The following is a 22992-nucleotide window of genomic DNA, read 5'->3' on the forward strand; positions in this document are numbered from 1 at the left end:
TGACTACTGTACAGGCATGAGCAGCGTAATTTCAAGAACCCCTTGTGCTTTGAGATAAGAAGTCCATTGAGCGAATTATGGACCTAGACAAAAACTACGCAAAAAAGTCGAAAGAGGCCTTTTTTCCTTTTCAGTGACATAGTGAATTTACAGAGCAAAAGCGGCACCCTCTCCACGTATTTTTTGGTTAACCGCGTAGTGGCAGAGGCATTATGGTTCGCTGCACTGTAACTATTCTCTGATCAGCGTATGGAATTCTGAGCACATCTGACAGTGTCCATAGTTTCACATCAGCCGATAAAGGCTCGCTACTAACATCACGCTAACGTATACACGTGCTACCATTGCTCTGCTCTGAGTATAAGGTACCCAGAAGTAAAAAAAATAAAGATGTCTTTGAACTGATACACTTGTTGAAGCACCATGTCATTAGTTTTGTGCCTTCAGTTTTGCAAGCATTCTGCTCAACAAGAAACTAATATGCCACCCTTCAGCGGCACCCGTGACATGCTTTGGAAAGGGCCGTCGGCCGCGTGTACTTGAACTTTTTATCAGGACCAGCGCATGGGCGTTGCGTTGGGGCACGTGCCGTTCCTGTCCACGCACGCCTTGACAACCAGGCAGCACTTCTCCTCATCGCCAGAAGGTCGGTAGACCTTCTGGCGATGAGGAGGCCTCTGGAGCCCTAGACATAGGGCTCACCCACATACGCTCCAGCCACCGTCATATTCAATAAATGTTTACTCACTCCCTCATGCCTGTCGGTTCTAAGTCCCTTTTGAGAGTCAAAACCAGTTCGTGCCTGTCGCAGCCAATTCCTGCTTATTCGTTTTCTATCCACAGGCAAGGCGCTACTATTTTTATTTCTATTTATTTTCCGCCAAATCTAACGAATGTCCTGTTCTCAGCGATTATATGTTGACATGCCAAATACCCAACTCGCCCAGTTCTCAGCTTTAACGTGGTAATGGTTAATTGGTCTAGACTGTTTGGCGTCTGGAGAAGGAAGAGCGTGTACAGGCAAGAAACAAAGTGAGCGCAAAACGGCGCTATAGTAAAACAATGAAAGCGGCCCACTGCACTCGAAATATGCCGCGTGCGAATCCGCGTGCGAATAGCTGACTCAGATCATTGGTTTGTACGTCTAGAAAACGAGAGAAATGAAAGAACAACACAGCGGCAGTGCTTTATTAGAGCTATTACTGCGTGCTTCTATCATTCCTTGTCTGTAGACGTGCAGTTTGTATATCTTTTTTTTTACTAACCAGTGACCTATGAATTTCATCTGTTGTGCCTCCTGACCAGATGAGGTCAGATCATTGACTAAAGCCGCGTTTGTATGAATGCACCAGTAGCACATTACACTTCCTAGCGTGCCTCGTGGAGACGAGGCGCTACTGTTTACGTGCACCACATCAAGTCTCCATGGTGGGACGGTGACCCTTAGCCTATGTCACACAGCAGAGGGGTCCAGCCATGCCCATCTTGGGCGAAGTTTGCTCTGTAATCCGTCTGAGGGGGTTATATAGCCATGACAGGGATGAGGAGGGACATCCCTAAACCTGTTTCCATTCACCACTGAAGTCGACTTGCCATTCTCGATCTACCCCTGCCTGGCGCATTGATGCCATGCGCATTATCACCGTTTACATGAATGCGATGCGGTAAAAAGCGTATGCTATGTGCTGCTGTCGCATTCGTGTAAACGCGGTTTGTGCGCGCTATTCCTCCTCAACTTTAGCCTCTGGAAGACCTGTTCAGGGCTTCTGAGCACTGCATGTTGCCTGCCAAGGCCTGGCCTCTGCTGCAGAGGAGGAGGAGGAGGAAAGGAAGGAGTGAGAGGGGGTGTGGTATATCAAACCTGGAGGACCATGGTGGGTCCCGAGGCCGACATGCGCTGCGCGGCGTCGGGCAGCACGAGCGCGGCCAGCTGCTGGTCCGGTCCCTCGACCAGCACCAGGGCCACGCCCTTGACGCACCCTTCGTCTTCGTCGACGATGCCCGCGACCTCCTCTGTGCCGCCCACCACAACCGACGACGCCGCCCCCTCCTGAAAGTGCGCATGCGCACACAGCCCAATCGGCGTCACGGGAGTAAGTACCGCACTTGAAGACCTTTCCAACGTGGGCGTCGCCATACTGTTCACTGGATTGTTGTGTCCACCTGCCTCTAGACCGCTTATGTCGTGTACGCGCCAGGTTCACACAACAGCCTAACGCGCAATAAGGCGACGCACAAGGAACACTTGGCAGCGGCAGGTGGAAAAAAAAATAGTCCAGCAAGCAATACGGCACCATCCAGGTTGGAAACGCATTGTGTACACGCCGAAGTCGAAACACCCGAGCTTTGAATTCCTGCGAACAAGAGTAAAACGCTCCAGCTATCGCTTCTCCGTGCTTGCGCATGCCAGGTGCTCTCAGCTGTACAGCAAGGAAAGTGGCAACGGCCACAGAGTGCGTTTTGGTAAAGTTAAATCACAACAATGCCTCTGAGTATTACCCTTACAGCTCGCTGTCGACGCGGTACTGGTACAGATCAACATTGGTCGCGTCCCTATTTTTTTTTTCGGCTATACGTATATGCTACGAGCACTTACGGCTCGAGACAGACGTTGAGCAGAAACAGCTGAAGATGACCCCCCCTCACACTCCCGATGCTGCTGCCGATTGTGTGTAAAAGCACGGCGCTTGCAGATAGCATCGATTTACGGCTTCTTTGTACTGTAGGCTGTAAGCGGCGCTGTGCGGTGCAACGGCTGTTATCTACTTCGGTTATCATAGCCAGCGCTGCTCGTCCCACAAGCACAGTCGGCAGAAAATAACGTCCGTGACGTTAGGCTATCCTGTAGAGCAGCACTTTGCGCTTGCGTTGCATGGTCACTGGCCACAAAGAATCCCTTGCACGAGCGGCCAGTTCAGTGGCTGTTCTAATCGAGCAAACAAGAGCCAGGCGATGAACATCCGAGGCGGAATGCAGCCGGCGTTACAGGAATAGTTATTTGTGGATACGGTCAAATCATTTCTGATTACTACAGCGGTGCTGCGCAAACTACAATCGCGTGGCCAGCTTGCGTGTGATGCTCTCGCAACTTTGCCGCCGCATTCGGATGGAAGCGGAATTCGATATCTCTCGTATACTGACCTGTCGGTGCGAATTGCACGTCCTTAGTAGTTGTCGAAATCTTGAAAACTCCACGATGGGCTTACTCATAGCTTAGCTGTTGCAGTGAAATTTATCAGTCATTCAAGAGCATTTCAATCCAACTTTCGACATAGAAGGCAGGAACCGCTACTAAATGTAGCGACCAAGTGTTACTTATGTTAAAATTTCAGTGCTTCTTGGTCGGGAAAAGCGGTTCTAAACGTCTCATTTGAGAGAGATAGAGTAGCGTGATCGGTATTGCTACCGTGACCCGCTTCCGTGAGGCGCCACTGTGCGTGCGTAGAACGCCCTGAGGGCGCCAGATGGCGCCACGTGCCCAACAGCTGCGTGCGCGTCTGCCGCGTCGGGACCAATCAGCACGACCGCAGTGGTGCCGCGCGGAAGCGGATCGCGTTATGCTTTATAGCTCTCTATTAGACACCTTTAGCATACCTTTAGCTTTATGTATCGTGTTACCGTTACCATGACCGGAATACCGGGAGCCCTCCCACCGCCAAAGCGCAAGTGTTGAATGGTCCCGATGCGGCAGGCCTGAGCGCAGCAGCCGGGTACTTGGCGCCATCTAGCGACCTCAAGGTTATTTGTACATGCGCACTGACGGCACGCGGTTTCCCGTTACTCCGGCAACGGCAGTACGGTACGCAGTATGCTAAAGGTGTCTATCAGCGATACCACTGCAGTGAACTAGAATAAGGGTAGTGTGCTCACTGGCCGGGCTGGAGTGAACCCGCCGCTGCCGCAAAATGGCGGTGGCGCTGTTGGCGTCTTCACAGTAGGAAGGCAGGGAAAGCGGTCCAGGCGTATACGGGATAAAATGTCCTGTTACTGCCAAAAGATCGTGCCTTCCTGGACTAAACTAGTTTGCATCATGTGTGTTGTTAGACATTAGCGGATGAAGGTTTAATAATATCCTCATTCGCGCGAAGGCAGGGCAGAGTCAAGCGCGTGGAGGGGGTTCTAACGTGCACTGACATCGCATAGTACCCCATGACTTATGACAGTGTTCGGAACAGCGGCGGCACCTAGCGGACAAGCGGGAAACTAAGAATTGTCGACACCGGCGGCGTCGTCTCGGCCTATGGAGACGCGGCGCAGTGAGCATACTACCCAATATGCCAGTTCACTGTAACACCACACCCGGTACACGCGCAGGGTTACAACGGCATAACAGTTGTCCGTTGGGCACAATACCTCGTGTGGCACGAGTTCGCCGGTGGCTTCAGCTGCCTGCAGCGCCGCTAGGGTGGACACCGAGGCACCGGGCAGCACGACAAGGGCGTGCGCGGCTCCGCCACCTCCTCCGCCTCCTGCGCCACCCTCCGCTGGGGCGCCACTGAAAAACGAGGGAGAGGGGGGGGGGGTAACCTTTAATTAGATGCACTCTTTCAGTCATCGGTGTTTCATACACAATCGTCATTTCGTAAACACGAATGGCCAAGGCACGAAAACGTGCAGTCCGGCCTTGTGAATGCAAAAGTTCCCATACGAGTGTTGTTCAAATGTTTAGGGGAATCCCCCAAGGTGGAGTAGAATTGTAACAAGGGAGTTGTAATAAAGGAGGGAACTGTAATAAACTTCTTGGCATCCACCCAAGCGCAGCCATACGACTACAAAGGAACTTTCTCAGAAACTTCGCAGTTAAAGAAAAATTCGTCCTGGTCCCATACGGGTCTGCTTGTTCCAAGTTTTGTTCGAAATATTAGGGTTACGAATTAAGGGAAGTCCGAACAGGCTCCCTTTAATACGCATGATGTTTATGGCGCCGGAGCGTTAGTTCGAATAAACAGGGTATTCGAATCAATCGGGTACCTGCAACGCATGCACAACGCCTATAGTTGAGATCACGCATGTTTAGCAGGCACCCGGCTATAGTTCGGTATACATTTATGTTATTATGTACGGGGATTTGTTAAAACTGCCTAATATTCACAAATATCCATTAGCAGGCGCTCTCTTGGTCGCATAAGTCTCAAAAGCGGTGCTCTGTAGCGGATGCGCAACACTGTGTGTATATATACAAAGTGTCACTTGTCTGCTGCATGCATCCGAGCGTTCCAGTTCGAGCGGTCGTTAAAAGGCAAAGTAGGTTCGATGACAACACGCTGCAAACGTTGCGTCGTAATGTGTTTGTGCTTTCAAGAATGCATGCATTGAAAGGAGGAGAAAAATTAAAGAAAAATAATAGTGCCCTGCCAGCAGAGCCGATTGGCACAACCGGCTTTTCAACGATACAGAGAGAAGTTCAGTTGTGCTGCGGTAAGTTCGGACTCGTATTTTCTCCGCACATTGAGCTCATCGTTCCTGAAGTGAACTGCTTACGCAACACTGTATACATCGCTGCCGTTCCGTTAAGTTCGCAAACTTCGTAAGTTAAGCATGCGTGACAAACTTAATAAATAAGCGATTGCTCGTTTTCGTTCATTCCAAATAACGATTACGTCGCGCTGTGACGACGTTTCGAACGCTTTCAGCCTCTTCAACCAGGTCAATCACAACGTCGTCCAGCTGCGCCCGATAGTTGACTCGCATATTGCGCATACACCCGACTCAAAAACTAAATCAACACAGACTGAGTAATTGATATGCGGAATGCCATGCCTCATACATCGCTCCTCGATTCCCAGCTGCTTCCAGCCCACTCCGAGGAAGATATTTCATTACGCCTAGAACATTGCATTCGCAAAAAACTTATGCAAAGGATGGTAGTCTGCCGAGAACGTATCGCCCCTCTCCCCACCATAATCGCTATGTCCAAGCGCCCGAGAGAGGAGGCTTTCTTCGCTTCGCGTCTCAGCAAATATCGTCGAATAATTCCAAATTCTTCACCAAGTCTCGTTTGATGTCGTCGATCAACGCTAAGTGCCTTTACTTCAGCCCTTTCTCCTCTGGTTGCATTGCCACTACACAGGGTACTTGCTCTTTCTTTTTTTCTTTCTTTTTTTCCTTCCTTCCTTCTTTTTTTCTGTTCTTTATTTTGCACTGGTCGAACGGACAACACGTGCGTGCTTTGGTTGCATTTGTTTACTTTGGCAATATGTATGAGCGACGTCGGGTAGATATACGTCCAAGTGAACAGCACTTGTTTTCGACGCACCACCCTTCCTCTTAGCTGAAGTTCTTTGTCGTCCTCGTCTGAACGATAAATAATAATAATAATAATTGGTTTTTGGGGAAAGGAAATGGCGCAGTATCTGTCTCATATATCGTTGGACACCTGAACAGCGCCGTAAGGGAAGGGATAAAGGGGGAGTGAAGGAAGAAAGGAAGAAAGAGGTGCCGTAGTGGAGGGCTCCGGAATAATTTCGACCACCTGGGGATCTTTAACGTGCACTGACATCGCACAGCACACGGGCGCCTTAGCGTTTTTCCTCCATAAAAACGCAGCCGCCGCGGTCGGGTTCGAACCCGAGAACTCCGGATCAGTAGTCGAGCGCCCTAACCACTGAGCCACCGCGGCGGGGCTGAACGATAAAGAAATACGTTTCCTACTCGAGATAACAAAGCTTATTCGATAACAAACTCGCTCTATACACCGTGCTATAATTTATTTCGTTGCTAACAAGACCAAGACGGCATCATCTCCATAATTATCTTAACACTCTCCGCTGGTATATAATGGGCAGTTTTTCTTCTTTTTTTTCTTCTCAAGAACAATAGCCAGGTAGGTTCAGGTAACTACATGTCATTACCCCGTGAGAGTTATAAGACGACGTCAGGTAGCTACGTCCAAGTGAACAGCATTTGTTTTACACCAAATACTTTGTTTGCTTTTCTTTCTCAGTCATTGGAATGATTGGTTGTTTCTGTGTTTTGCTATCTTGCTCTATAGGCACCCTGTTTGTACAGGCAGTGTTCGCAGTGTTTTATAATCTGAATAAGCGAGCTTCCCTATGAAGATCCCGCGGGACTTCTGCTTGTCGTCTGCAAAATTATGCAGAGAATTCGCTGAAATTCAGCAAGGGTTAATTAAAGGCCTTGGTTATATAAGCGACGTATACCGCTATTTACCAACTTTTAACTGATTATTGCCAGCAGAATTGCTATTAAGCCGTTTATATTTTGTTAATTCATTCGTCTGCTGACTTGCCAAACTTTGTGCGTTCCTTTTGTATTTTTTTACCAGGGAGTCTCCCGGGCATTGAATATTGGGAGCTCCTTCTGCTCACTAACATTTCTCGCGCTGTTTTCTATGACTGGAATTTGTTTGAATGAAAGATGTACTGTAAAATAATGTTAAGTTTGCATTCTTTGGCATGTATTTATACCCGAATCATTCCGCCCACGCGTCCATTGCCCGGACTTTTAGGATGGCAAAACAAGAAAAGCAGAAGACGGCTAATAAACCTGCGCCGCCCCGGCAGAGGTTAAAGACGTCCGCGCGGTGCTTACATATACAGGGTCTCGCGGAGGAACGGGTAATCACGCGAAGCTTCATCGGCGCGCCGATCGGATCCAGCAATCCACTAATTCGCGCTTCGGTCGTGTAAGGGAGTCATTTCCTGATTAATAATCCCATTCGCCCAGGTCGTTAATCTCCGACCCGTTCCCACGAGTGCGTTGGACTATGCGGCAGCCTTCCTCCTTTCTCGGCATTTACCGGCTCGCGAGGCACTTTTTTTTTTTATTTACGGCGTGCGATTCTGGTCGGATAGAGGCTTTTAAGATCTTCGGGGCTCTTCGCAACCCTTTCAAGCTTCGGTGGTGCGCTGAGGACGCGTGCAGTGTTTCATTCTTGCTCACTGCAGAGTTTTCTGGGCGCTTCTTTTTTATTGGTCACGAAACATTTCCCCTCCTGGTTTTATGTAGGGAAAGAGTTGGCCACTACGTGGTGCCGGCGCCGGAGCCAGCTAGGGGGCAGCACGCCGTTGCCCCGCCTAGTCCTGCCAGATGGCGCCTTTGCAGAACATCAGCCTACGCGCTAGGACTGCCGTACAAAGGACTTCAGAATAGTTACTGAATAAAGTCGAATACAATTATTACGCGTAGTATACATTCACCTCGCACATAAAAGAAACGCAAATTCCACCACATAACTGTGACGTATTTGCAAGCGGAACACGTATAAAGAGATTCCGGAATAGCGGAATCTCATTTCAAACCCGCTTAATTCGAATGTCCGGTTTTTTTCTAATTGGCGCTTTGGCACTATTTTGACAATTCGAACTAGACCCCTGTAAACTTATTCGCATTGCCCGGAGCTGAAATTAAAGGTATCCCGTTCGCGCTGTCCTTATACACCGGTTTTGACAGTGCCAATAATTAATAATAATAATAATTGGTTTTTTGGGGAAAGGAAATGGCGCAGTATCTGTCTCATATATCTTTGGACACCTGAACCGCGCCGTAGGGGAAGGGATAAGGGAGGGAGTGAAAGAAGAAATGAAGAGAGAGCTGCCGTAGTGGAGGGCTCCGGAATAATTTCGACCACCTGGGGATCTTTAACGTGTGCGATGTCAGTGCACGTTAAAGATCCCCAGGTGGTCGAAATTATTCCGGAGCCATCTACTACGGCACCTATTCTTCCTTTCTTCTTTCACTCCCTCCTTTATCCCTTCCCTTACGGCGCGGTTCAGGTGTCCAAAGATATATGAGACAGATACTGCGCCATTTCCTTTCCCCCCAAAACCAATTATTATTATTATTATTTATTATTGGCACTGTCAAAACCGGTGTATAAGGACAGCGCGAACGGGATACCTTTAATTTCAGCTCCGGGCAATGCGAATAAGTTTACAGGGGTCTCGTTTGAATTGTCCGGCTGTACATTTTTTACTTATAAATCATTCGAGTACATTCAGTTATTCGTTCACGAACCACTGTATACATTTGCAAAGTTTTGCATTAGAACGTCGTAGCAAGTCAAGACAACCACCAGAGAGCAGTTGTCAAGGCTATAATGCACCAAGAGAAGAAGAAAAAAACGCTGTTGCTTGGGAAGCATACTATATCACGGTGCTTTTCGCAAAAACGCTTTGCGTTGCACTGCACAGTGTATCATCTGAGCAAAACACCGCCTTGTGAGGAGGAATGTCCTCCTCACCCAATGCTTTCCTCCACAGCCGCGGTGGGTGGGCGACAATGAACTTTGCCGAGTCGTTTGCATGCCTCGCACGTGAAAAGAATTCTCGCGAAGTCGATTTGTTTGCGCGCATTTCACGGACGCTACGTGGCTTTTTTTTTTTACTTTTTGCTTCTCTATGCACATAAGTTTTGCGCCCCCTCCTGTCCGCATGCTTTTCCTCTTCCTTCTTATCGCACCCTGTCTACCCCCTTCTCTCATTTATCACCTTTACACCTGCTTGTGGCCTGTCTTTTCTGCTTATCTTGTGCGTCACGGGCCCATCCATTTTCATGTATTTTAGATCCATGCTGTCAGCTTCTTTCACGGTGTCACTGGTATCACCTCACTTGTTAACTGTGAAGCATCAGGCGGAAAAAACCTGGCAGTTATTCATCGCGCATGGACGAGCTTATCGAACCCACGCAATTTTATCCTCTAGAATAGAAAGAATGGATAATAGCACAATGCTTTCAGCTTGAAATATAGACATTTGATTGAAGAAATAAGCAGATGAAATTGTTTTCTTTCTCCTGTCATGTTTTATCTCCCAGCTCCTTCACAGATAGGAGAACCCTTGTGTCTTGTTTCTCTTGCTCTGAGATTGCCGAGATGTCGGCACTCCCGGAAGTCGCGGCATTTTTCTGTCTTTGCAGAAAGACAGTTTCTTATGCCATTTGACGACTGGTTGTGGAGTTCGGAGTGGAATTAATAAAAATACAGTGACGTGAAAACGTCCCTTACTGGCGCAAGCAGACGGTCAGATAATGTCACCTCAAACATGAGCCCCGACGGAGGTGTATGCATGCTGCAGAGCGGCCCTTGTTGGGTGTCGCGAGAGACATGCCGCATTCTTCTGTGACAGTGCGGGCAAAATGGATCATAGGGTACGCGTAAAGTCTCTATTCAAGTGCTGAAAACCATTAATTAAGCACCTGAGCAAAACCTGCACCGCTAACGGTGGGGCAAGTGCATAGGAACAGTTGTTTCTCCGACCACCAGATGCCACCAGGTTGTTAGCTGCTCCGAATTGTTGCGGATTATATATTTTTCTTTTTATTTTATTTCGCTATATACAGACGTTATTGGGCACCTTTATCATACGTGTAACGTGCTACCATTACCGGAGTACCGGGAGCCCACCCGCCGCCGGTAAACACGCGCTGATTGGTCCCAATGCTGCAGGCTCGCGCGCATCTGCCGGGTACAGGGCGCCATCTAGCGCCGTCAAGGCGATTTACGCATGCGCATTAGCTGCACGAGGGCTCCCGGTTCTCCGGTACCGGTAACACGGTACACGGTATGCTAAAGTCAGCGCGCACTTTAGCATCTGACACTATCCGTACAGCAACATCGTTAAGCTGCACTTGCTTAGTCGCCAGTGAATCGCCTGAATTCACAGCACTTGAGAGGATTCCCAGTTTCAAAGGCCGTCTCCACCGTTTCTCGGAAATTGTTCCAACGGGTGAACGCCCTGGAGAACGTCGCGGTGTCAAAGGCGGCGTCCATGCGAAAGACGGAATGCCTGGAGTGCCGCCGGCCTCAAAAAGGCTACACGACTTGATACTTTACGCAGTCACCGCGCGAGAATGATAATACTTGCGCTAAACGATGACAGATAACAAGTAGGGACAAAGATATAAAATGAAAAAGAAAAGGGAGGCTGGGTCGCGACAGATGAGGTCCTTTCGATTCAGCGGAGGCGGAGGGGGGTGAAGGAGGGAATGCGGGGTCTATTATTTCTCCTTTTCGTTTTGCGCCAGGAGGTCCAGTGCTGCAGCAGCAGAAGTATGCTGATAAGTGGAGGAGGAAAGAGACGTGGATAGATGGAGCCTTCGGCGCGCATGCGCAATGACCCCAGCCACCAACTCGGCGGCAGCAGCCGACGACCGTTGGCCGCCGCTTCTGCATATCGCCGCTAGGAGCGCTTCGCTCGTTTGCGACGTAAAGTTTTTTGGAGACGAAGCCATCTTGCGCTCGCGCGCGACCCTGGCCGGTCGGTCGGTTGGTCGGTATGCGAGGAGTCGCGACGGCCTCCTAGGTCGCATCCCCCCCCCCCCCCCCCCTCTTCCTACCGTCCCCGCGTCACGCTGTGGGAGAGGGCTTGCCCGGGCCGATTGATGCCACAGCTGATACGTGCTTTCGGCTGCATAAGTACGTCGGGCGGGCGATGATGATGGGTCTCTCTCATCTCGCAGTCGTCACGCGCCCACTTTCTGCCCAGGCCAGGAGCGGCGGACGCGGTGAGAAGGGCAGCTTTGTATGGAGTTTTTGCGCTACTGAAGTGACAACATCGTTCGCCGTGCGGCTGAAGAGTCAAGCTGTGCTTGTGTCGTCACAATGTTTCTAAACTGGCTGGAATAGACCAGACGTTACAGCGGCGAAGACGGGTCCGGTTAGTACTAACGACAGTACTACCAACGTAGTACTTCATATTAATTATGGTATACCACGAACACGACACGTACCCCCTTTCCCAAGAGTAACCAGACTGCCCGGTTTGCTTCTCAGGTGTATAGCGAAACAGTTACCGCACCCATCAAACTATAAATCACTGTGAGTTAAGGAGAACCCTTTTCCTCACCTTCCAATATCTTTTGGTTTTTAGGAAAGCCGTAGGGGCTCAATTATACGAGTTAGAAGCAAACCATGCAGACTGGTTACTTTTGGTAAAGATTACAGACAAGGTAAGCTTGGGAGCGAGCTTTAATCGCGCGTCTAATTTCTTTTCTACTTTTGTTTTTTTGCTTTCTATCATTCTAGGCTGCAAACGAGCAACTCCTCGCCAGTGCAACAATGTGTGTTGTTTATAGCACAGGGCGCTACGCGAGTGCCATTACGTAGTTTGTTCGTCACCTGCCAACGCGGTGGGAGAACGCTGTTGTGATATGCGCGCAGTCGTGAGATTTGCTTTCTTTATTTTCTATATTATTGCCCTCATCAAACCGGCACCCGTTCGTTTTAATGCGTACTGCGTGCACCACGTCTTCTTCATTTGTTGGTTGCCCTACTTATTTATTTATCCACTGGTATTTTTTCCCTCTCTCCTCCTCTTAGCTTTGCCATACATAGCCTCCATTAATCGTGGACGTCAGAAGAAGCCGAGGTTGGCTTAACCTGACAACACGAAAGCCATGCGGGGTCACCGCTATACAGTCTGTTGTTCCTTGGTTTGAAACACAGTCCGCTATCGAGTTGCTTCAGTCTGCGGTACAACACCGGTTCTTCTTCCGGGATAATTTCAATGCTTTATTTGTTTATTTACTTTTCCCACTTCGAAGTTGCCATCGTGCTCGCACGTAACGTGGTATGCTCGAGCAGCAACGTGCCGTTACGGAGTTTGCAAAAACTTGGTGAAATCTGCATCTGGTTAGCTGCTGATAAACCCTATCTAGAGATTTTACAACTTCTGGAGGTCTTAGTGAAAAAAAGTTCACCGCCAATTTGGCATATTTTAGCGCCCTTCTTAATAAGGAAGCGGTGGGTTTATTTCACCGCCAGAAGGCGGTGAAACATTTGCGGAACATTTGCGGTAGCCCCTTTTTTTGTTGGTTTTTGTATTGCTGGCCACTGTTTTGTGCGCGCGTCCTGAACGTTGCCATACATTTAATAAATGTTCTCAGGACATCGGAGCATAGGTACGTGAAACGCCGATGGAAAGAAAATATATATATATGTGGACCACGGTGTTGGAAGTATTTTCTGGGGACCTAACAGGCCACGTAACTATAGGAAAGTTAAACTTTGGTTTTGTTGCATACATAAGCGCACAACCGACGTACGAAGTGGTCAGGGCACAGCGCACCGTTCGAACGCACCAAGTGCTGTGTTGCTGCATCCTGACCACTCCGACCGTCGGTTGCCCTCCAGTTCTGTACTTCAGCGTATACAAACGCGAGACCTACCAGCCTTTCACACCATGCAGGAGCGGCAATCCTCAAGTTCAGCACGAGTTTACTGTCTGAGGGCCAGATTGGGCCACACCGCGAGCAGGCACATCGCCATCAATGTGCGTGCGATGGTGACCGCAAGCAACAATTTCCGAGGACCTGAAGGGGCCCTCGTCGAAAGCGATCGACCGCGCTGCACGGTAGTGTCGTCGTTGGCGACTTCGTCTCGGGACTCTCTCAGCTTCGCCCGCTGCACCGCCACTTCGCGACCAAAACAAAAAGAAAACGGACAAGGAGGAAGAATCTTTAGCCAGATGAGGAGAAGGAGGGGTGCCACTGGCAACGCGGGCCAGAATTAATGCTGCCCCCCCCTCCCCGGCCATCGAACGTGCGCCGGGTAGGCATCGGCCGAAGCAACAACATCCAAATGGGAGAGAGGCATGCCCGGCAAAACGCTCGGACCCCGTGTGTGTCCGGTCAAAACTGCGTAGACTGAGAGAGAGAGAGCGCGCCGAGTAGCTACAGGGGGAGGAGGGGTGCCTTTTATCGGGCGCTCGTAAAAACGCCCAGCGGGCAGCAGCTAGCTCCCTCACCCTCGTCTCCTTCGTACCCTTCCTCCTCTCTGTCTATAGGCACGATGGTCGGCCAAGATGGGCGCACGAAAGGTAAGGATAGGAGAAGGAGGGGAGATGGGTAGGCGATGCGTCAAGAGGCTCCCCTTCACTGTGTTAGCTCGTCCCCTGCTGTCTTCTTCTTGGCTTCCATAGGGGGCCACTGACCGCAAGCTCCACGCGCACGAGCATGCACGCACAGACACCAGGCCTGGCTGTAGCAGCAGCGACGGCAGACATCTTCGGTCGGCCCTTCCTCTCTTCGTCGTCGTTCAAAAAAAAATATATATACAGAAACCTCCTCTCCTGTCTCGTCGTCCGTTGGGGCCGAATGTAGTCAGGTGATAGAGGTGCCATTCCACCCCCCCCCCCCCTCATGTACTGCCTATCCCCCAACCTCCCTCAAGAACTACCACGTCTTTACCTTTTCTTTTATGTATATATATATGTATGCGCCTTCGAGAAGAAACTGCCTCCGCGCGCCCCCTGGCGTTTTCTTTCTACCTCATCGACTTCGAGCAGCCTTGGTCGCGGCCGTCGTTTTGCAGCCGCGGGTTTGCTTGCGTTTCTTCCCTCTCCTCCTCCTCCTCCTCCTCCCCCCCACTTCTCCTCCGGCCGCTGTCTGGCTGCGCCCGTGGCGAACTCGCGTAGGTGTCGCGCCTGCGTTCCCCCCCTGCGTTTTCTTCTTTCTTTATCTACCCCCCCATCCTTCCTTCGTTATCTCTTTCTTTCGTTCCCTCTGTGTATCTTGTCGCTTCTTTCTTTCCGTACCTGTACTTCTCTCCCCCTCTTTCAATGACCGCCAGTGGGTTTGCATGCGAACCTCAAAAAACAACAAGATGAAAGAGAGAAAAACTGCGGGCCTTGATCAGGGCGTCCCGCGAGCTCAGGTGTGCATGCATTGCTCCGGGCTTTTAGGAAGGAAGCACGTTTCCAAACCGGAAGTTTGTGGCTGTGGGCTTAAGTGGTGCGTTTTTTGTTTGTTTTTCTTCGTGTGAGCGTGAGTTGTGTGTCGGTATCGTTATAAAGTGGCCGTCCCTTTCGTGTGAAAATAGCCAGCCGCGTTCCCTGCGTTCTCAGGTGTCGCCAACATGCGTCATGCGTTGAAGCTGGTTTGATGAGGGTTTTTTTGTTGTTGGTTTGTTCCAGCTGAAGTATATAGCGAACGAATCAGATCAATAAGTGTTCCAATATGCTTCGCAGTTCATAATTTTCTATGCTGAGGCTTTGTTTAGAGACATCTCTGATTCAAACGTGGAGAATGGTTTATGTAATATAGCGCATTTGTGGCATATTCTCTTTCATCAACATCACATTTGATGCGGAAGTACCTCAGAACAGGAGCCACACCCAACAATTCTAGACAAAAACATTTTTCAACAGGAAATAAGTTATAAACGTAATTTTTTTCTCCATATATTGTAAGATTTCACTATAGCAATCAATATATCCGCAGACCTTGTCACCAGGCTTGCATTTTTTTTTGCTATTAACCATTTTTGCTATCGTCATAAACGCCCCCATTGGTTTTCTGTGACAGTATTAACTGCTCAATGTGAGCGATGGTAAAACTTTAAAAGAAAGATTTCGCTGCGCATGGGAAGAATGGACGATTACCTTCAACATTTTCATAACAGTACCTCAAAATATTCCAGTATTCATTTTTTTTCCTAAGGATGTTGGACATGATCGTGGCAGTGTCATCAAAGGCGCATTCCATGACGTGTTCATAACAAAGCGTTCTTTATACACAGTGCCGGATCCGGGTCGGATTTTGGAGCAGCCCTGCTTTGATATTTAGGGCCCGATTGTCGGTGCAGTGTTTTCAGCCGAGTCTCATTGAAATATCTTTAAACAATGTTTCTCAACTACTCACAACTTGGATTGTATGAGTGTTCAGAACAGCGTAACTGATCCGAACACGGGTATCAGCGGCGTATATCGTAAGCACATGAACTGGGCATAAACGCTCATACCCTGAACATTATAGCAGTATAATGCAAGTATTAGAAACAGTTCCACTGACTATTGCGGTTTTCTAACACGGCTATCATCAGAGCATGCCTACAAGTATTAGTGAACACAGCGAAGTCAGTGAACGTGCTCATTTAACCCTTGTAAAAATGGTCTGTAGGCAGTCTATAGGCTTCTTATAGACTCTATTGCCTTCCTATAGATATTTATTGTTGTCTATTCATAGGATATAGACTGTCTATAGACAAAAGTCTACTAAAAGTATACGGCCATAAATCTACAGATTGTCTATATACTGTCTATAGGATTTGTATAGCCTATAGACTGTTCTCTAGGGTTTGTCTATAGATAATCTATAGACTTTATAGACAGAAGTCTATGGACATTCTACGGACTGCGTAAAGAAATTTTTGTAAGGGAAATAAGCGCACACTGAACCAGGAAATTACGTTATGATCTTGAGATCCGAGAAAGGACACACCTGCCGACATGGTGAATTCGCGTTTACCTAACCTACATATTTAAATTCCTCGGCCTACATGTCAAAGCAGATCAGTAAAAATAAGCTAACAAAGGCAACGACGGGAGTGCCATTCACGACAAGACCCGAGCTCGCTTAGCTGTTTCTTTTTGTTTCCTGCAAGACACCACACAACCCGGGAGACCCGCTTCCGACAACTAATTTCCATCATCATCGTCATCACCAACAACGCCGTCACGAGTCGCTATTCTTCGGAGACAGTGAACCGTGAGGTATTTTCCTGGGCAGCGTTCGGGTCGGCCCTTCCCACCCACGTCGGCAGCCCCCGGAGAGGCTTTTCGAACGAATTCTTATTCACCGAGACGCGAAGGTCGTAACAACCGAAAGAAGGACGTCGCCGACAAAAAAAATATAAATAAAAAGAGTCGGACAAGCGCGGCAGAATTATACAGATCACTCGACCCAAAAATGACACTTAACCCTGCCCCGCGTTCGCTAAGGAATGCGGCAGTGCGTCTACGCCTCGTCCGGCCGAGACCCACCATCTGACGCCCAAAGCAGCAAGATCATTCTCCCGAACAAGGGGGCAAAGAGACGGTTGGGGGAGGAGTGTTATTCGTTCCTTAGAACCCTGCGAGCGAACGAACGAACTATGCACGCTCAACTGTGTCATACACAAACCGTTGTGTGGCGCTATGGCTAGGTGTTAGCACCTGGCTGAATCAGCAGGAGCAACTCGCAAAGCCGTTGTTGTGTGCGTACAAGAACCGTTCGTCGGTACCCATTCACGGCAGCCAACAATGCGATAAGCAGGTCGCCCGACAGTCGTCGTCGCAACTGTATACTTTTGAGCGCAAAACGCTTTTCCAAGACTACCCGCCACCACCTCGTGATCACAGCTGACGGTCGCTCTACATAGCTTCCTTAGTACTGCGCAGTTTTAACGACACACGACGGGGTCGGTGTAGTGGTGGTGTAGCGGAACCGTTCAGTCGGTCATCCGGAGAGTTGGTGGAAGTGGTGGCGGTCGTGGTAGGAGGGTGCGCTCTAACCCAAAACCCCTCCCCCACCCCACCCTCCATTACCCTGGGCCATCCCCGAAATGCTAGACAGCCTGTCCGCGCTGATGTACTAAGATAGGCAAACCTTGTTGTCCAACTCTTTCGAGACTTGGTCAAATGTGCATGCGTAGAATAGAAAGAAAGGGGGAAGAGAGAAAGAGAGAGAGAGATAGAGCAGGATAAAGAGGGGGGAAGGGTGTAGCGGGCCGAACTGTCGCCGCGTCGGTCAGCGTGCTGCCGGTTCCGGCTCGTTGAATGTCCAGAATGCGCAGCTCAGTGGCCGAGTCCTCCGCACAACAACACTCGGTGTAAAAAAGAAAAAAATGCGCGCAGTTTTTGTGTCCGTGCACCTCTCCCTTCCTCACACCCCTCTCCCCTCTTGTCCCCTGCTATCCCAGCGCTTCCTGTCCTTCTCTCTCAGGCTCGGGGTTTTTTTATTGTCGGCCCGTTTTCGGCTGCCTCGAAGAAAAGAGCGAAAGAAAATACAAGAAAAGTGAGGAAAAGAAAAGCGCAGCTCGAGGCCCTAAAGGGCTACTGCTTGCTGTTTACCGCCGGCGGTGTGGCGTCGAAGTCTGCAATTGGTTCTTTGGGGGGCGCGCGCTCGGAGCCTTGCACTAGAACGGTGCGTTTCCTTTGAGCGAGCTGGCCGGCCGACTTCACGGCGAGACCTCGATTGCACAGGGTCGAACCCTTCGACCAACTGCGCGGCTTTAGCGGACTTCGCCTTTTTTGTGTGCTTTTTCGTGAGCTTGTTTGCGTGCGAGTGCGCACGCTTGAATGGAGAAGCGAACACTGGTGTTGAGAACAGCCTTCCTTGGTGGAACCTGGAAAGAAGGGCGCTTAGTTCCGACGCTCGCAGGGTCTGTGGGATATCCTTTGTATGAGACACCTAAATATCTGTCTTTGTCGGCTATGCCGGCGAGCTACAGGAGTTTCCAAGGTACACTCCCTGCCGGCCGCCGCCGTATTGCTCGCTCGACTGTCGCTTGCACGCGTGGAAAACACTCTGCAACTCATGGCGTAAGAAAGAAAAAATGTCCACTCTAAACATCAATACGCCTTTATAGGAGCGCACTCCCTCTAGAGGACAGGTTACTCCCTTTATCACTCCTTTCTGTTTAGATTGACGAATGAATAAATTGGAGACGGCCTGTTTATTTAAGATGCACCGGAGAAGAACGGATGAAAAAAATTTAAGTGCTATGAAAAAAAGCAACGTATTTGTTTTGTTTTCTGTTCTCGTGTCCCTATGGACAGAGTTGAGGACAGACCATCCAGCAGGAACTAGAGTTCTCCAAATCATGTCAGTCACGAAACTCCGGATCAGAATCCGCGCATGATCTGAGGCCAGGTTCTGCAGGCAGCAGACGGAGGCGCCACCTTTGATCGGGACGGTGAACTACTGACCGGGCGCATTAACGGTTCCATTTCCATGGCTTGAGCAGCGCTGAGCAGTTGGCCTGATTGCCGCGAAGGGCGCCACAATCAGCTAACGTAAGAATTTCATGGAAATGTCAGATTTTTATAACAGTCAGTAAGCCTCACAACTTGCATATAATAGTGGTTGTCGTTGGGGCGAATTCCGTTTTACTATGTGTCAGATGTCGCTCACTGACATCAAATCTGCATTGAAAGTGTACCACCTCTAGCGACGCTGAAGCCAGTAGTGTGGATCCGTCACAGTGTAGCCATGGAAGAAGGAAAAGATTTAGGAGGGGCCCCCACGTCACCTTTTCTGAAGCCGGAAGTTAGGCATCCTTCATGCTAGTTAGTCGGCCACCATCCAGAAGCCCAGAGCACGGTCGTGAACAGAGAGACCAGGGGTCGACTATAGTCTGATACAACTCAAGAACAGCCGCCACAGTGGCTGAGTGGTTATGGCGCTCGGCTGCCGGCCCGAAAGACGCGGGTTCGATCCCGGCCGCGGCGGTCGAATTTCCATGTAGGCGAAATTCTGGAGGCCCGTGTGCTGTGCGATGTCAGTGCACGTTAAAGAACCCCAGGCGGTCGAAATTTCCGGAGCCCTTCACTACGGCGTCTCTCATAGCCTGAGTCGCTTTGGGACGTTGAATCCCCCATAAACCATAAACAACTCAATAACAAAGTGGATTTTTTCCTGTAAAAGGCCTCTTCCCAGCTAATGGCGTCGGACGATTCTCATGACCCTGCTATAGCGTGACAGTGCCGGGCGGGGACTATCTCCGACGTTAGTGGGAAGGGACTATCCCCATTCATCCGCCACTTCCTGCATTGTCACGCTAGTAGGGCCGAAGCCATTGGCTGGAAAGGGGTCATTTGGCTGGGATAAGCCGCTTCGTTCTTGAGTTGTATCTGACTATATCTCTAGCACCTACTGCGGGAAACTCCCATCTCGGTCAGCCATGCAGATGGCCGAGTTTCCTGGAGGCGTCATTGTCATGACTACTATGTTGAACCAAAGAATTCCAGAGCTCCTAAACGCAAAACGCACGAGACTTCCAACACGCTTTCTGCAACGCCGCTCGGATAGCTGCTCCTCTCCTGTTTTCCTTCCTTCATGAACTGTAGCAGTTGCAGTGTTTCCAAGCCCCAAAGACTGTATATATATATATATATATATATATATATATATATATATATATATATATATATATATATATATATATATATATATATATATTTGAACACCTCTCTGGATTCTTCAGCGATTCTCAGTGCCTCGCCCGCAGGGCCCAGCGACTCCATCTGTGACGCGTTAAATGAACTGGCATACTTGCAGAATACAAACGCCGTGGACGGAAATCCCAATTGGCATCGTACTTGTTGACCCGTATGACCGCATGACAGCCGCGACACTGACACATCGTTCCAATCGGGGGTGAATGATTGGCTTTCCGTGGTCTTCTTAGTATCGTGTAACCCTTTTACCGTCCTCCAAAAGCGAGGTCAAGTTCACCCGTCAAGTGCGTAAACGCGCACAAGGCGTAGAGTTTTACCTGTACTGCAACGGGCATTCCGCTCTGACTCGGGGAGGCCACGGTGCACTGCTCGTCAGCACGAGGTCTAAAGTTCGATTCCCACGTGGCCTCAGTAGCCGCGTTTGTTTTTGTCTCGGCGAAACTTTAAAAAAAAGAACGACAAATGCTGACATCACGATGCATACTCGAAGACGAGCGGGTATCCCGATTTCATTTGGAGCCCAGGGTCACACTTTTAACGCCCGAATACGTAATTCACTCCAATACGGCGCGGGAAACTAATTCCGCTGTATCGACACTGACAACTCCGCCACCCGTAGCGCCCTCTTTCCATAAAAAGAGCGCGCGCCGACGCGCCCTCTGTAGGTCGTGTGAATCCTCACCCAGTGCTACACAGAGACCTCATCATCGGCGAGGTTTTCGACCATGCGTATCGGACTTCTGCGCTGCGCGTCAGTGTCAGCAGCCCGTTCAGGCAGGGCACCGTAATGCCGAGGAAAGAGTGGTGTGTAGGCGCTCCACAGACACACGCACTCGCACAGACGCGCAACAAAAGGTATGTGTGCGCCTATCTCGGTGTATCCAGCTACGCAGTCTCGCTCTGAACAAACGCCCTGTCTCTTCTACGCGTATGCTGTATCCTTCCGTGTGTCTGTGTGTGATCGTGTACACAGAGGCGGGAGAAGCAGTGCCGCCGACCCGCAGACCGAGTCTCCTTCGCTGTCGTCCGTGATTGCTGGCTTGGCTGTGGCGGGGCGGGCGACGGCCCTTGGCAGCTTGGTGTGTCTCTCGGCGCTGACGTGTCTTCTCCCGGTGACGTAGGCGTGTAACCTATATGGCGTCGCTGCGCGGTGGACGTTCGGGACCTCTCTCGTCTCTGGCTGCATCCGTCGCCTAGAACGAGTTGCGCAAGCTATGTAGCACAAAAACCTCTGGACTAAAGCGCTTTGGGAGGATACACGTACCTTCTTTTTTGTTTTCTTAAATTTCTTTGTGTTCTCTCTTTTTTATGTCAGTGTGCGCCGTAAATTTCGGGGATAGCTGGGTCCTCGTGTCACTAGGACGAGACAGAACACCCGCGTGGTGACCGGCTGGCTGGCTGCTACCCTGCTGTTGTCATTATTTGATTGTGCGCATAAGAAAGTCTTTCCGTCTGCAGTCTCACCACTACGAAACCGACTACCAATCACTAAGCCGCACTACAGCTGAAGACCGACCACGTAACATAAACGCGTAGTCAAAGAAAGAAAGAAAGAAAGAAAGACGTGGGAGGCGGGGATTCTGATGAACGAGCATTCATCCGGCCTGCGTTTTGTATCCCGCCATGGTTCATTGTTTTATTAGCAGCTATAGCGCCTGGGTCACAACACCTCTCATCTCCCCCAACCCACTTCCCTTCCCTTCGCCGCCCACACGTCTTCTCAAGCGTGCATGTCCCGAGTAGAGCGTCTCGCAATGTAAGAACCATCCGTTCGGCGTTCGTGTTCTGCAAGGAAACCTCGCACACCCTCCCCTCTTAGTAAGTGTGTGCGAGAGAGAGAGGCGGCGTCTAGAAGGAGGAGGAGGAAGCCAGGGCTATCGGCGAGCCGAGCGGCTTCGGCCCGGCCCCAACCTGGCAGTCTTTGATTGGAAAAGTGGCTCGGGTCTCTGGTGCGCCGGCGCTGCTGCCTTCGTTCGCAGTACAACAATGGAGGCGGGGGGCAGAGACTCGGCGGCGATCGAGCTTGCATGCTCGGCATCGACCTCGGTCGACCGTTCCGGGGACGCGGTGGTCGCCACGGCTGCGCTATAGTCGCACGCGCCGAGACAGCATTCGCCGCTCGCTTCAGTTGCGTGCAGTGCTAAACCAAGCTGTGGGACTCGCAGAAATAAAACAAAAAGTTGCATATATAAGAGTTTTCACGTGACGTCACGGGCGCCATCTTTGGGTACTGTGGCTAGCTTCCAGTTTACGCGGAAACCGGCTGGCGACAGGCGGATTAAGGGCCCAAAGATGGCTGCCTCTACAACGTCGGTGAAAACTATAAATGGCTTCGTATTCTAAGTGGCCTCTCTTCTTCATCTACAATTTCTTCCGTTTCTTGCAAGCTCATCTGGTTACAACAACAGCGGACGCAGTAGTGAGTGAAAATCTCGTTTGCAATTCCTGAAATGTTATGCGAGAAAATTTCAAACAAATGGCCGCTCGGTTCATGTATACGTATATATCGGAGCGGACGGAGACGCGTTAGTTGGCCGAGCAGCGCGAGCCACACGTCAGCTCTGGACAAAGCCGCAGCTGCCGCTCCTCGCGTCCCGTGAGTGACCTTCCCAAGACAACCGGTACAAATGCGGCAGAGTTGAAAGGCGACCGACAATGCTCATCGCGTTAGACTGCCCCCCCCCCCCCCCCCCTCCTCCTCTTCGATCTTCGTTTCGAAGACACGATGCCATTCTTAAGAGCGTTCGCTGCTTTAGTTTTGATCCAGAAGGCCGGAATTGCGCGCGTGGTTCCCCTAACCCTTTTTTGGGGCGCCGTTCGAAGTGGTGTCGAAAAAAAAACATGAGCAAATCGAATACCAGAACCCGGTAGCAACTTTTTCAGTGCGACCGGTGGTTTCCTCTCGTCACTTGCAAGCCACGGCCGGGATCGAGTGATCCCGCTAGTTGTTGTAAAGAGTGGCTTTTGCTATTTCCCCTCTACCTCGCGGCAAGTGCTCCGCTGTTTTGAATGGCGCCTCTTAACCGGGAGCAAAGTCAAACGTCGTCGGGCGCGGCAGAGAATTGGGTGTGAACGATCGCCGGGAGAGAACTAGTAA

The 22992-nt window shown here is 50.2% G+C and overlaps 1 protein-coding gene across 5 annotated transcripts in view; it reads right to left on the reverse strand.

The window, feature by feature from the left end:
• The window catches only part of grh (grainy head), a 143018-nt gene that overhangs the window by 29231 nt on the left and 90795 nt on the right, over positions 1-22992 (reverse strand). For 4 of the 5 annotated variants that reach the window (XM_077640670.1, XM_077640671.1, XM_077640669.1 and 1 more), the window contains exons 2-3: positions 4354-4495; positions 1862-2050 (exon numbers count right to left, since the gene is read on the reverse strand). In XM_077640670.1, the coding sequence (XP_077496796.1) occupies positions 1862-2050; positions 4354-4495 (331 nt within the window). The remainder of the gene's footprint in view (positions 1-1861; positions 2051-4353; positions 4496-22992) is intronic. The other variant, XM_077640672.1, reaches the window with a different exon arrangement.

Source organism: Amblyomma americanum, chromosome 10 (genome assembly GCF_052857255.1).
Source record: "Amblyomma americanum isolate KBUSLIRL-KWMA chromosome 10, ASM5285725v1, whole genome shotgun sequence".
In the NCBI taxonomy this organism is placed as follows: Eukaryota; Metazoa; Arthropoda; class Arachnida; order Ixodida; family Ixodidae; genus Amblyomma; species Amblyomma americanum.